At 41.0% G+C, this 15574-nt stretch overlaps 1 protein-coding gene, 1 non-coding gene and 1 pseudogene across 6 annotated transcripts in view; all 3 read right to left on the bottom strand.

Moving 5' to 3' along the window:
• Positions 1-15574, bottom strand: part of PHLPP2 (PH domain and leucine rich repeat protein phosphatase 2) — a 78056-nt gene that overhangs the window by 52452 nt on the left and 10030 nt on the right. For all 5 annotated transcript variants that reach the window (XM_058441174.1, XM_032157827.2, XM_032157828.2 and 2 more), the window contains exon 3: positions 6011-6144. In XM_058441174.1, the coding sequence (XP_058297157.1) occupies positions 6011-6144 (134 nt within the window). The remainder of the gene's footprint in view (positions 1-6010; positions 6145-15574) is intronic.
• On the bottom strand, positions 1279-1742 carry LOC116470286 (large ribosomal subunit protein uL16-like; annotated as a pseudogene).
• LOC116472068 (small nucleolar RNA SNORA70) lies at positions 1661-1794 on the bottom strand. The gene has a single exon (XR_004248979.1). It is a non-coding gene; the product is annotated as a small nucleolar RNA SNORA70 (small nucleolar RNA).

Here is a 15574-nt window from a genome sequence, read left to right as displayed (position 1 = left end):
GGCACAGTGGCTCACACCTGTAATCCCAGCACTTTAGGAGGCCAAGGCAGGCAGATGACTTGAGGTCAGGAATTTGAGACCTGGCCAACATGGTGAAACCCCGTCTCTACTAAAAATACAAAAATTAGCCAGCTGTGGTGGTGGGTTCCTGTAATGCCAGTCACTCAGGAGGCTGAGGCAGGAGAACTGCTAGAGTCTGAGAGGCGGAGGTTGCAGTGAGCCGAGATGGCACCACTGCACTCAAGCCTGGGCGACAGAGCAAGACTCTGTCTCAATAAATAAATAAATAAATAAAAAAGAAACTCAGAGTCTGCAATTTTCTACACTTGACTTCAATTATTGTTCTGATTATTGCCATCCTAGCCCACCAGAGAGGAAAAGGGCACCAGAGCCCTGAGAAGCACACACTGGGGTTTTAGGAACCAGGTAGAAGTGGCGCACATCAAGTCCACTCCATACCATGGAAGAAAATTTTGCCACACGTACACACCTAATCGCAAGAAAGGCTGCGAAATAAGCTGTAGCTAGGCAGTTATATGCCCCACTACAATTTTGTTATTATGAAAGAACAGATTTTGATAAACAATAGTATTGCCACATGTTTCAAAATAATATGGCTGTGTTTAGCCTGTTTTTTGAATTTTAAATGAATGGAAACATACGATGTAATTCTTTTGCGTCTGGCTTCTGATGTTTGTGTTTATGCTCTTTTGACAAAGCTGTTTTAAACAATATGTGCAGAGAATGTAGTACCCAGAGAAACGTTCTGGCAGGGAGTTGTGCTACCTGAGCTATACGGTCCCAGAGCTACAACTTCCCTCACAAATCATACCCTCTATATGCCACTTTCTCCAACGCAAATAAGGGGTTTGCTCTTTCTCTCTCTTTTTTTTTTAAGGTGAACAGGAAGTAGGATTTCTTTTTTTTTTTTTTTTTTTTTTTTGAGACAGAGTCTTGCTCTGTCACCCAGGCTGGAGGGCAGTGGCACCATCTTAGCTCACTGCAATCTCCGCCTCCCGGGTTCATGCCATTCTCCCACCTCAGCCTCTGGAGTAGCTGGGACTCCAGGCGCCTGCCACCATGCCCGGCTAATTTTTTGTATTTTTAGTAGAGACAGGGTTTCACTGTGTTAGCTAGGATGGTCTCAATCTCCTGACCTCAGAATCCACCTGCCTCAGCCTCCCAAAGTGCTGGGATTACGGGCGTGAGCCACCGCGCCCGGCCCAGAAAGTAGGATTTATTGGTGAGCATTAAGAGGGGGCAGCACAGTGGAAGCCCTCACGAGAGCAGGGCCCGCCACTTGTCCAGAGGGCCACTATTGGGGATGTAATTGACCCCGCAGCCATCTGGGATGAGCTGCTTCTCAGCCACCATGGCTTCAAATTCATCTGCATTGAAATTCACCTGCATTGAACTTGGTAAAGCCCCACTTCTTAGAGATGTGGGATCTTCTGGCAGCCAGGGAACTTCAACTTGGCCCTGCGTAGGGCCTCAATCACGTGCTCCTTGTTCTGCAGCTTGGTGCAGATGGACGTGGTAACTTGGCCAATGTGAACCCTGGCCACAGTGCCCTGGGGCTTTCCAAAGGTACCTCGCATACCTGTTTGGAGCCTAGACTGGGGATAGCACAAAGTCAGAGACATGAACATCCATCTGAAAGGCCTGTCTCCAAGGTCCCTTAGAGCAACCCATACAAGAAACAGGCTGAGTACACTACCAAGGAAGCTGCTGTTAGCAGCCATTGCACACTGGGCCCCATGAGGAAAGGAACTCAGTTGGCTTAACTGGCTGCAGAGGATTTACATGCTCTCTTAATCCCATGATTAATCATGCTACCTACTCAACTTGACTTTAGTGAAATGTTATTTCCACAGCTTTTATATCATGAATTTGAACTGAGAGAGCCCTTCCACTCACTTTTCCCCCAGCACTCCCCCTCCAGCAAGACTGATAACTGGCATTTGCATAATGGCTGACTGGGACACTACCCAGTGTACTTTTATAACCAGAGAACACAATATTAACTGGTTCGCACTCGGGCCCTTATGACCTTGACTTTATTTACCCTATATTCCAACTAAACTGATGCACCAAAAATTCTACACATAAAATATTTAAAGCTGATTACTAAGCTATTTACTTCAAAGAGAATACTTCAACTCTTTCCTTCTGTAACAATAGTTGTGTCTGGTTTCAGGAACTGGGTGGTTGGAGGAAAAAGGTGAGAGGCAAGCATATTTTCTATGATAGTTTTGATAGAGGCAGGAGGCAGAGAAATTCTAGGCAGACAGGGGCGGGTCCCCAGGAAAACCCCACCTTCAAGCCAAAAAGCCTGAAACCTATGGCCCAAAGTGAGAATTTCCATCCCTGTTTGTCTGCTCTCTCCTGAATGGTTCTTCTGAATAATGTCTTTTTACCAATCGAATGTTGCCTTTTCCAAAACTACCTACAGCACCTCCCAACCTGTGCCTATAAAGACCCCAGACTCAGCCAGCGGAGAAGAGAAGCAGCTGGACATCAGGGAGAGGCAACTTGACTTCAGAAGACAGTGGCAGGGAGGCAACTTGACTTCAAGGGAGAGTGAGCTGCACTTTCCATCCCCTTTCCAGCTCCACTCTTTACTGAGAGCTGCTTTCCTCATTCGATAAAATTCTCCGCATTCACCGTCCTTCAATTTGTCTGCATGACCTCATGCCTCTTAGGCACCAGACAAGAATTTGGGATGCACCAAGTGCTGGTATTCAAAAAGGCTGTCACACTGGCCCTTTATCCTCACTGGTGGAGAGCAGCCGCCCTACGCAACAAGGCAAAGGGACCACTGACCTGAAAACACATTGCTGTCTGCAGATGAGGGAGGTAAGAGAGCATTATAACATGTCCTCTGGGGCCTTAGGATCACAGACACTCCCACCTGGACGCTGCCGCAAGCCTGCACGGAGTTTGCTTCTGCTGGTGCTAAAGCAGGCAGCCAGTTCCTGCACTCGCTCTCCTATGCGCTACGTTCCACAGAGGGTGGAGCATGACAGACCCCAGTGAACACGGTTTGTTCCCACCAGCGTCCAATCAGCTAGCCAGTTCATGCCCTCATTCACCTGCACATTCCCTCCCACAAGGGGTTGGGCGGGGTGGGCTGAGTAAATGGGGCACTCCTGTCACAAGTCCCAAAGAGGGGTCAAGAAAATATCCTGCATCAGTTTTATTATAGATCCGGCTGCTCACAGTGGCTCAGGCCTGTAATCCCAGCACTTTAGGAGGCCAAGGTAGGAGGATCACTTGAGCCCAGGAGTTTGAGACCAGCCTGAGCAAGATGGCGAGACCTCAGCTCTACAAAAAATACAAAAATTAGCCAGGTGCAGTGGTGAGCGCATGTAGTTCCAGCTACTTGGGAGGCTGAGGTAGGAGAATCATTTGGGCCCAGGTGGTTGAGACTGCAGTGATGGCACCATTGCACTACAGCCTAGGCAACTGGGTGAGACCTTGTCTCAAAAAAAATTAAAAATTAAAAAAAAAAAATAGACCCACAAATTCTTTGACACTCCTTTCAAAAACTGGAGCTAATTCCTCTCTCTATAGTATGGGCTGTGTTTAGTGACTCATTTCATTTTTTTGAAACAGAGTCTCACTCTGTCGCCCAGGTTTGAGTGCAGTGGCGCGATCTCAGCTCACTGCAAGCCCTACCTCCCGGGTTGACGCCATTCTCCTGCCTCAGCCTCCGGAGTAGCTGGACTACAGGCGCCTGCCACCACACCCGGCTAATTTTTTTGTATTTTTAGTAGAGACAGGGTTTCACTGTGTTAGCCAGGATGGTCTCAATCTCCTGACCCTGTGATCTGCCCGCCTCAGCCTCCCAAAGTGCTGGGATTACAGGCATGAGCCACCACGTCCAGCCTGTGACTCATTTCTTAATAAATAAAGTGGTAAAAGTAAAGCTGACTTATAATGCTTGGTTATAAAAGACACTGAGGCCTCTGTGCATGTGCATGCATGTGTGTATATACGTGTGTCTCATCACTAGGGAAACTAGCCACTATGTTGTGAAGACACCTAGGAAGCCCTATGGAAGGATCCACAGAAGAGGGAACTGAGGCCTCCTACCAGCAGCTGTCTGGTTTCAGGAACTGGGTGCTTGGAGGAAAAAGGTGAAAGGGAAGCATATTTTCTACGATAGTTTTGATAGAGGCAGGAGGCAGAGAAATTCTAGGCAGACAGGGGCGGGTCCCCAGGAAAACCTCACCTTCAAGCCAAAAAGCCTGAAACCTGTGGCCCAAAGTGAGAATTTCCATCCCTGTTTGTCTGCTCTCTCCTGAATGGTTCTTCTGAATAATGTCTTTTTACCAATCGAATGTTGCCTTTTCCAAAACTACCTACAGCACCTCCCAACCTGTGCCTATAAAGACCCCAGACTCAGCCAGCGGAGAAGAGAAGCAGCTGGACATCAGGGAGAGGCAACTTGACTTCAGAAGACAGTGGCAGGGAGGCCATGTGAGTGAACCGTGTTGAAAGTGAATCTTCCAGCCCTACTAAGGCCTTCAGATGACTAAAATCTCATGAAACCCAAGCCAGGACCATCCCTCCAGCTAAACTGCTCCTAAATTTCTGGCCCACAAAAACTATATAATTATTAAGTATTTATTACCATTTTAAGTCCTAAGTTTTGAGGCAATTTGTTACAGAGCCAACAGATAACTAATTCATCTATCTATCTATCTATCTATCTATCTATCTACCTACCTACCTACCTACCTACCTACCTACCTACCTTTTGTTTTTGGTACCAGGTGCATTATTACCTTTTTTCAAAGACTACTAACTTTAAGTTTCATCCCAAACTTAGTTTCCTCATTCAAACCATACTAGCTTTTCTATGTCAACAAAACTCACTTTTGGAAAGATCCCTCAAAATTTAAGTACTACAAACTGGTACTCTTTAAGACTCTACTGGAAATATCCTCTTAAGGGTATAGTACATTAAGATCCTGCATATGCTGTAATTTATCAAGTGGTGGTAGGAAAAGTAGGGGCATCAGAGCCAACCACTGTGCAGTATAACTGCATGTAAAAGAAAGGTTCAACTTTCATTCTAGAAAAAAATATACACAGTAGCCCCCCCGCCACCTATGGTCTTGCTTTCCAAGGTTTCAGTTATCTGTAGTCAATCATGGTCTGAAAACAGGTAAGTAAAGTACAAGATATTTTGAGAGAGAGAACATTCACTAACTTTTATTATAGCATATTGCTATAATTATACTATTTTATAATTAAATATTGTTAATCTCTTACTTTGCCTAATTTATCAATTAAACTTTACCATAGGTATGTGTATACAGGAAAACACATAGCATATATAGTGTTCAGTACTATCTGTGATTTTAGTTGTCCACTAAGGATCTTGGAACACAATCCCCGTGGATAAGGGGGGACTACCATAATGAAGAACTAGGGCTCAACCACAATCAGATAAGAAGCATGTTACTGTTCCAAGTTTTTGTTTTTTTAACTAAGTATTACAGTGATAGACGGGTTGTGTTCCTCAAATTCGTCTTAAAATATTTTTCTCAGAAGAATCAAAAATCCCAGATTTAAACCCCACTAAATTCACCAATATACAAATTTGACAGGTATATTCATCAACGTTAAGTCATATATGATGACTACTTACTCTCAACATTTTTGAGCTATCCAGAAGTTCACAGACTTTACCAGGAGCTTGAAAAAATAATTTACTAAAGCATGATCCAGTCAAGATTCTGGCAAAGGTTTAAAATAATGCTAGTAAGTTAGCAAAATACAAGTGCAAAATGAGCAAAAATAAAAAGAGAAGATATTTTTAAAGTGTTCCCTTACCCCTGACCTCTTGGTTTTTGTTGTTGTTTGGTTGGTGTTAACTACATTAGTTAATTGGCTTAAAACTAGCTTTTGATAAAATACTTTTAAAAAGCTGACGGCAGATAGAAGCACAAATGATCAACTTAAAAGTAGTTAACATACAAAGCCACTGATAAATTCTTACCACCATAAAATCGAATCATACAGCTGAGGTCAGGATTTGTAGCCTCCTCTTGTATGCGCACAGGATCATCAAATCCCAGCCTGGATAAGTAATCATAAACAATCTGAAGAGGTCGTTCAGTAGGTTCCAGTCTCCTGATTACACAATTCAAAAATATATATATATATTTGGTAAGTAATAAAAATGGTTCATTTAATTTTTTAATATTTTTATTTTTATTTGTATAAATTTCAGGGGTACAAGTGCTATTCTGTTACATGAATATACTGCTTAGTAGTGAAGTCTGGGCTTTTAGTGTAATCCTCACCTGAATCATGTATATTGTAGTCACTAAGTAATTTCTCATCCTTCACCCCTACCCCACCCTCACACCCTTCTGCTTTTCCAATGTCTATTACCCCACACTCTATTATTTAGCTACCACTTGTAAGAGAGAACAGGTAGTATTTGACTTTCTGTTTCTGAGTTACTTCCCTGAAGATAATGACTTCCAGGTCCACCCATGTTGCTGCATAAGATATGACTTCATTCCTTTTTCATGGCTGAGTAGTAACTCAACATACAAAATCTGCTCTTGATTTTTATTCCTAGGTCAAGAATTTCTTTAATATTCTATGATACAACTAATCTAAACAAGTTTTTTTTTAAGTTTTTGGTGTCAGGACCCCTTTATACTTTGGGGATCACAAAGAGCTTTCGTTTACATGTGTTGTATCTATTGATATTTACCAAATTAGAAATTAAAATTGAGAATTTCCATTTATTAATTCACCTTAAAATAACTCCCTAAAAATCATTCTACTACGTGGTCCTAATTGAAAGCTAAGGTAAAACCAGAATGTCCTGATATCACCTGTGGCCTCTGGTGACACTGTATTTTAAATCACAGACTTAAAATACTGAAAAAATATTTAAAAAAAAAAACAAAAGTGATCAATGTGTATTTTGATAGAAGGGGCTATAACAGTCATAATAGCAAGACAGCTCTTTTATAATGCTTTTACCAGAAACCAAACAGTTATAAATACAGTATCTAAACGTATAGGCTCCAACAGTCAACTGCCTGGGTTCAAGTCTTAGTCCTGCCACTTACCAACTGCATGCCCCAGTGTAAGTTATTTACTCTCACTGTTTTAAATCCTCATCAGTATCATGGGAATAATAACAATACCTAACTCATAAGATGTTTAAATTTATTTATTTACTTTCAACAAGATACTATATAGTATGAAAAGTGCTTAGCAAAATATCTCACATGTAGTAAGTGTTCAGTAAGATATTGACAATTATTATTCTAAAAAATTTTCAGATTGGAATCAATTTTAGTTAGAATAAAAATAGAATACTTCTCTCATCTCAAACGACAACCAAAAGCAAGTATAGGAAACTCTGTATGTGTTCAAAAGGTCTGAAAGAACATTTAAAGAACCTGTTCGGAAAACTGAAGAACAGCCGGGCGTGGTGGCTCACGCCTGTAATCCCAGCACTTCAGGAGGCCGAGGCGGGCGGATCATGAGGTCAGGAGATCGAGACCATCCTGGCTAACATGGTGAAACCCCATCTCTACTAAAAATACAAAAAAATGGTGAGGGGAGGGGGGAGGGATAGCATTAGGAGATATACCTAATGCTAAATGACGAGTTAATGGGTGCAGCACACCAACATGGCACATGTATACATATGTAACAAACCTGTATGTTGTGCACATGTACCCTAAAACTTAAAGTATAATAATAATAAAAAAGAAAGAAATAAAAAAAAAAAAAAAAAAAATAGCCGGGCGTGGTGGCAGGTGCCTTCAGTCCCAGCTACTCAGCAGGCTGAGGCAGGAGAATGGCATGAACCTGGGAGACAGAGCTTGCAGTAAGCCGAGATGGTGTCACTGCACTCCAGCCTGGGCGACAGAGCGAGACTCTGTCTCAAAAAAAAAAAAAAAAAAAGAAAACTTAATATCATCAATAACTACAAGAAATATGATGCATTTCCCATCATGACAAAAACATATGAACAATGTCTGCATTTTGTAGTTTAAGAACTAGAAGATGCTGTCGGCAACAAGCTGAACATAAACAACTACAAAGCTGAACATAAACAACTGTAACAAAATAATTTAGGAACAGAAATCATACTGATGTACAAAAAAGACAAAAATAAAACAACCACCTGGCCTCTCCTGACTGCTCAGTTCAGTATTTTAGCTTCCAGAAACTATCAAATAAACTCAGAATGAACTACTACATGGGGAATGATCTACTACATGGGGAATGATCAAGGAACAAAAAGCCTGTAATGACCAATAAAGATTGAATTAAAGAGAAATGGGAAATAAACTTTTCAGATTATGTAGACATCAATTACAATTAATCCCTAGCCAAACAAAACCAAAATTTACAAAACTCATTGTCTATGACAACATTAGGCATTTTCCCAGCACAATGGTGGGATTCTTCTGAGAGAAAGACACATTTTAAGGGGGACTTTTAATAAACTGCATCCTAGAGAGAGGTCAACTAACCATATAATATGAATAAACTGATGGAAGAGTAACTTGAAGACAAGTAGAGTAAGGATATAAAGAGACAGATCTTCAAATGTTGAGATGGATTGGACTTACTCTGTACTGCTCCAAAGAATGGGACTCGGAAAAATGAGAAGGTGCATAGGTAGATTTAAGCTAAATATGAGGAAGAATTTTAACGATTAGAGATGCTCAACCATGAAACTGCCTCTCAGAACTGCTCAGAGAGACCTGGAGAGCCATCTGTCACAGATATTTTAGAAGAAACACCTGTAAGAATCAAACTGGGCCAGATGATCTTCAGGGCACTTCAGAAATCAAGGGTCTATGAGGTATCTACGACACCTTCCTAATATAATACAAATTCTACCTGACCCCTACAGTTCAGTGTACTTAAACACTATAATTCCATATAATGATCACATATTCAGGACCAACAAATAATTATACTTTCAGGCTAAGTCTCGAGTGCTCAATTTTTCTATTTCTCTCTAGAAAACTGAAAGAAATGGAAGCATCCTAATTCTGACATATTTTACATGACCAAATTTCTTGGCCTAAAAAGGCTGTGTAGATTTTGGAAACCATCCTTATACATGTCTTTTTTTTCTTTTTCTTTTTTTTGAGCCGAAGTCTCGCTCTGTTGCCCAGGCTGGAGTGCAGTGGTGTGATCTGGGCTCACTGCAACCCCTGCCTCCCGGGTTCAAGCAATTCTTCTGCCTCAGCCTCCCGAGTAGCTGGGACTACAGGCCCATGCCACCATGCCCAGCTAATTTTTGTGTTTTTAGTAGGGACGGGGTTTCATCATATTGGCCAGGCTGGTCTCAATCCCCTGACCTTGTGATCTGCCCGCCGTGGCCTCCCAAAGTGCTGGGATTACAGGCATGAGCCACCGCACCCGGACCTCCTTATACATATCTACCCTAAGAAAGTATTTTCTTTCTTCTAAGTAAACAAGTAATATTTCAAGAAGTACAAAAACAAGTAAAATGAAGGACTAATTCCATTTACTCATTAAACTCATCTGCTGAAAAGAGTAGACAGTATTGGGGAGGGAAATGCTATAATGTGCTTACAGTTCAATTTTGTGTTTCAAAGTTCCAAAAGTTTAAGAGTCTCGTAATTAGCTATTTGTTAAATCTCTCACCAATCAAAGGGAAATTATATACTGCAAAACAGGTGTGAGAGAAAGTAATACTGGCAACAAAAAGTTCTATTCAGCATTTGAACTATTTCTACTACTGCTTTAAGGAGACAAGTTTTGGAGTAACAGTTTTGGTCTGCTTCAAATGCTTGTAAGAGCTACTATAGTCCATGTAAATTTGAATATATGTGCATATGGTAATTTCTCTCCAAACCAGCCAACAGACACAGTAATGCTGTTAACAGCAGATTATACCTCTTAGCCAAGAGTAGTATCATTCTGTATTAGTTATTCTAAGCAGTCCCTATTTAAGATATCTGTAAGAAGAGTAAATTTCATTCCAAGTATCATTTCACAAGAGTTTTAGTTAATAGTGGGGGGCCAAACCACACACTATTAAAATCAAACACATGGAATCAAAGACCCTAACAAAGTATAGTACCATGTTCTACATCAAATTCAGATTAAAACTCAATCCTTGACTGCCTATAAAGGTAAAATCTGCAAATGTTAAAATCAATAATATAGATAATAATACAAATAGAAACAATAGGGATACTTCAATGAATGTTTATTTCATACCTGACACTATGCTGAAAGTGTTTAATTATTACAAAAGTATGTCTATTTTGCAAATAAGAAAAATGAGATTCAGAGTCACACAATTAGTACATAATGACATCAAGGTAGGAACCTGTTTCATAAAACCTAGGTTCTTTTTAGGAAAACCAGATTATTTTATATATAGTTAAAATAAATTAAGCAGAAGAGAGCTCAAACCACTTTATGTGTTAACTTATTCACACCAAGAAACCTAAAAAAGCTATGTTTTAAAATTACCATTATTTCATTAAGTCCAATATATCATGATTTAAAAGATACACCATTTATGCACCACCGCTGAAGAATAAATACAGCTGGTCTTTGCCCCAGGTTCCTGGGAGGAGACTCTAATCCTTAGCATTTCCTGAATAATATAGGACTGTCTTTGTTATTCATGAGCCCCTTGGATCACCCCCCAGTTTATGCTAAGAGATGAGAAGACTCAGGACAGGGGCTGGTCACCAGAAAAGACCAACCACCATGCGAGGGTTGGGGCTCTGAGCCACCCTGACCTGGGTGGGGAAGCACAGGGGGCTGGAGACTGAGTTGAATCATGAGGTCAAAGATTCAACCAATCATGCCTTCATAATGAATCCCCAATAAAAACATCGTACTGAAGATCAGTGGAGTTTCCTAGTTGATGAACTGTTCGACGTGGTAGGAGGGTGACAGGCCTTGATTCCACTGGGAGAGGGTACAAAGTTCTGTATTTGGGACTCTTCTAGACCTCACCCTATGTGTCTCGTCAGTTGGCTGGTGCTGATTTGCATCAAGCTAAAACTGTAATTGTAAGTATAGCACCTTCCTGAGTTCTGCCAAGTTCTTCCTTGTAGACAGTTGGTCAGAAGTGCAGCTGGAGTCTGAAGGGCAGTCTTGTTGGGGCCTTGCCCTTTAACTTGTGAAGTCTGCACTAACTCTGGCAGTCAGTGTCAGAACTGTATTACAGCAAGCCAGCTGGTGTCAGAATAACCATTAAGAAAGAAAAATCGGCAGGGCACAGTGGCTCACACCTGTAATACGAGCACTTTGGGAGACAGCGGTGGGTGAATCATGAGGTCAAAGTCTTTCTTTAAGGTGTCCACACTGCCCCTAATCCCGCTCGAAGCAGCCCTGAGAAACATTGCCCATTATCTCTCCACACCACCCCCAAGCATTTTCGCCACCTCTACACTCCACCACTATTTTGTTTTGTGTTTCTTATTAATGTAAAAAGACAGGAATGTCAAGCCTCTGAGCCCAAGCCTGCCTGTACACATCCAGATGGCCTGAGGCAACTGAAGAACCACAAGAGAAGTGAAAATGGCCGGCTCCTGTCTTCACTGATGACATTACCTTGCGAAATTCCTTCTCCTGGACAATGAGTCTCAGAAGCTCCCCCACCGAGCATCTTGTAACCCCCAACCCTGCCCACAAGAGCAGGTTGACTGTAATTTTCCACTACCCACCCAAATCCTATAAAACTGCCCCACCCCATCTCCCTTTGCTGACTCCTTTTTCGGACTCCGCCCACCTGCACCCAGGTGATTAAAAAGCTTTATTGCTCACACAAAGCCTGTTTGGTGGTCTCTTCACACAGACGCCCTTGACAAAGAGATCAAGACCATCCTGGCCAACATGGTGAAACCCCGTCTCTACTAAAAATACAAAAATTAGCTGCGCCTGGTGTTGCGTGCCTGTAGTCCCAGCTACTCGGGAGGCTGAGGCAGGAGAATCGCTTGAACCCAGGAGGCGGAGGCTGCAGTGAGCCGAGATTGTGCCACTACACTCCAGCTTGGGCAACAGAGTGAGACTCCATCTCAGAAACAAACAAAAAAGAAAAATCTAGCCAGATGCAGTGGCGTGCCCCTGTAGTCCCAGCTACTCAGGAGACTGAGACAGGAGAATCACTTGAGCCCAGGAGGTCAAGGTTGTAGTGTGTTATGACAGGGCCTGTGAATAGCCACAGTACTCTAGCCTGGACAACACGGCATGATCCAATCTCTATTTTTTTAAAAAAAGAAAAATAAATTTAAAAAAATTCTGCCAATTAAACTACAACCTACCATCAACTCTAATATATATGCTGATTTCGGAAGTTTTAAAATGGATAAAAAATGTTTCAAAATAAAGAAAATTATTTACCTATATTCCAATTTTGTAACATATAATGCATTCTTTTAAAATTTTTAAATAGTACAAAAATATGTAGAAAAAAAACTCCCTTTCTCCTATTCAGTGGTAATCAGTTCAGTACGTATCCTAAAACAGGATTTTTCATTCCACCTTTATAATTTCAAAATATGGCAAAAAAAATTTTAGTGACTCAGCAAATGGGGATCAGAACTCAGCATCCCAAATCCCAAGGGTGCTATTTTCTGTTATACACACCCTATTGGTTCTAAACTAATTTTAAAAGATAGCTACTGACTATTTAGAAACCTTAGTTTCTCTTCTCATCTGGTTAATGAAAAAATAAAAATCAAAAAAAGAAAAACACTTGGTTATTTTGATGACTAAGAATAAAAATATATGACCATCAGCTAAAGGGCAATCCATTTTATCACAAATGATCTTAACAACTTTTCAGACAGGAGGCAGTGATTACACTAAGCTTCACTAGTGAGTCATTTTTATCACTCAAAACAGTTCAATAGAAAAGACAAGCCAAATATTTTAATTGTAAGGAGCAGCAGACTGAGAGACAAGACCAATCTATCACCAGCCAGCTGCAGGAATGTGCATTCAACCTGAACCCTCTGAGTCTGTTTTCACTGAGGGAAATGGCCTCAGTGATTCCTAATGGGGAAGTTTCTGACTTTTGGGGCAGGAAAATCCTTGGCTGTACAGGGTTGTCCCACACACATTTTTCTTTTTCTTTTTTTTTCTGAGACAGGATCTCTCTGTCGCGCAGGCTGGAATGCAGTGGTGCAATCTTGGCTCGCTGCAACCTCCACCTCCCTGGCTCAAGCGATTCTCCTCCCTCAGCCTCCCAAGAAGCGCATGCACTGGAACCACAGGTGTGCGCCACCATGCCTGTCTAATTTTTTGTATTAATATTTTTGGTAGTGACAGGGCTTCACCATGTTGCCCAGGCTGATCTAGAAGTCCTGAGCCCAAGCAATCCTCCTGCCTTGGCCTCCCAAAGTGCTAGGATTACAGACTTGAGCCACTGCACCTGGCACACACACATTTCAATAAGTCTCTCTGGCCCTTGCCACCTAAATTCTGTAACTCTTCCCAGCAGTTATGACAACCAAAAAACCCTGTCCCCACACATATTTCCAAATGGCAAGGTGGGAGGGATGTAGGGTAGATTTAGTTTCACCACCAGATGATCTCTCTAAGGTTTCCTCAATTGCTAAAATTCTATAAACTAGTAATTCTTGAGTTATATTCAAGTGACAACTCATGGTTAAAAAAAACATAAAGTAGTAATGAATAACTCAGAGAAAACGTGGGGTAATTTTAATCCCAGTAATCCCATTTCCAGGACCTAGCCTAGGGAAATCAGTAATGTGACAATACATGGGCAATGGTTTAGTCAATGCAACACCAATTCTAAGAGTTGCATGATTTCAGACAACTGAAATAGGTAATATTTATTGAGCCCTTGTTAGGTGCCAGACATCAATCTAAGTACTTTACTTCCTTGCTATTTGAAGTACAGCACATCTCTTAGGAGCTTAATTGAAATGTACATTCTCAGGCTCCACCTAAACCTACTGAATCAGAATCTGTACTTGAACAAGCCCCACAGGTGGACAGTTTAAGCAGCACTACAAATATTAATTCATTTAATCTTCATATCACTTATAATTTAATCCTCATGACAACTCGACAATGTAAATATTATCATCTTCTATTTTACAGATTACTACACTGAAGCACAGAGCATTATATAACCTGCATAGTAACTGTCGAAGCCAGGATTTGAACCCATACACTCTCATTCCAGAATCCAATCTCTAAACCATTATTGCACATTATGTCTCAACTTACAGTATATTCATACAGAGGAATATTCTGTAACTATTAAAACTGGTGTCTAAAGAATTTCTAATGACACCATGAAATTAAGATGATCCAGCCGGGCACGGTGGCTCATGCCTGTAATCCCACCACTTTGGGAGGTCGAGGCGAGATCACCTGAGGTCAGGAGTTCGAGACCAGGCTGCCCAACATGGAGAAACCCCATCTCTACTAAAAATACAGAAAATTAGCCAAGTGTGGTGGCTCATGCCTGTAATCCCAGCAACTCAGGAGGCTGAGGCAGGAGAATCGTTTGAACCCAGGAGGCAGAGGTTGCAGTGAGCCGAGATCATACCACTGCACTCCAGCCTGGGCAACAAGAGTGAAACTCTGTCTCAAAAAAAAAAAAAAAAAAAAAAGAAAGAAATTAAGATGATCCACTAAGTAGACAGGATATAAAACTGAATATGATATGAGCCCAAATACATAAACATTTAAAAGTATGTGGGATTGAAAAAAGATCTGGGTAAAAATAATGTTACTATGGGGAGGCAATACAGAAGACAGATGTAGTGTAAGAATGCCAGGATTCAAACTCCAGCTCTAGCATTTAGTAGCTGATTGCACTTAGATGAGATGCTTAACCTTGTGAAACCTTATTTTCTTCATTTATAAAATGGGGACAGTGTTTACCTCACAAGATGGTTGTGAGGATTAAATGAGGTAATTTACATAAAGCATAAGCATTGATTATTATCATTTCTCTTTATGCTTTTTCATTTTTCAAAATTTCTTTGGTGAACATACTTCAGTAATCAGCAAAAAGTTCCTTAAAAAGATAATGCCTTAGATTGTCAACTATCTGATAAAGAGCTTTTACGAAGAAAATACTTACTCCCTTGATTAGATACTGTAAAACTGATCATAAACAAGTAACAGGTGAGTAACAGATCTAAAACGATCTTGAAATAAGCATGATTAAATAGTGAAACTGAGGAAGTGTCGCTGCTGCACCAGTTCCTGTCACAGCTGGCCTTTACTCAGAACGAAGTCCATCATCTACCTTGAATGATTCAGGCATTCCAACTGCAGGGCAGTACCTGCCTGACCTTGAGCAGGTTACTGAATCTCAAGTCCTCAATTTTCCTCATCTAAAAGCAACGATACTACCTCCCTTGGAGTTATTGTGAGGATTTAATGAGAAAATGTGCATAAAGCACTAAGCATACTAACACACGAAAGCACTTAATGTTAGCTGAAATCTACCATCATCATCATCCTTAGCTGGATAAAAGTTATTGAGCTCCTACTCCAGCAATGAAAATATATTCATTCTTTGAAACCACAGTTC

This window comes from Hylobates moloch, unplaced genomic scaffold (genome assembly GCF_009828535.3).
Source record: "Hylobates moloch isolate HMO894 unplaced genomic scaffold, HMol_V3 SCAFFOLD_6, whole genome shotgun sequence".
In the NCBI taxonomy this organism is placed as follows: domain Eukaryota; kingdom Metazoa; phylum Chordata; class Mammalia; order Primates; family Hylobatidae; genus Hylobates; species Hylobates moloch.
Note: the sequence above shows the minus strand (reverse complement) of the source record. Positions and strands in the feature narration are given on the sequence as shown.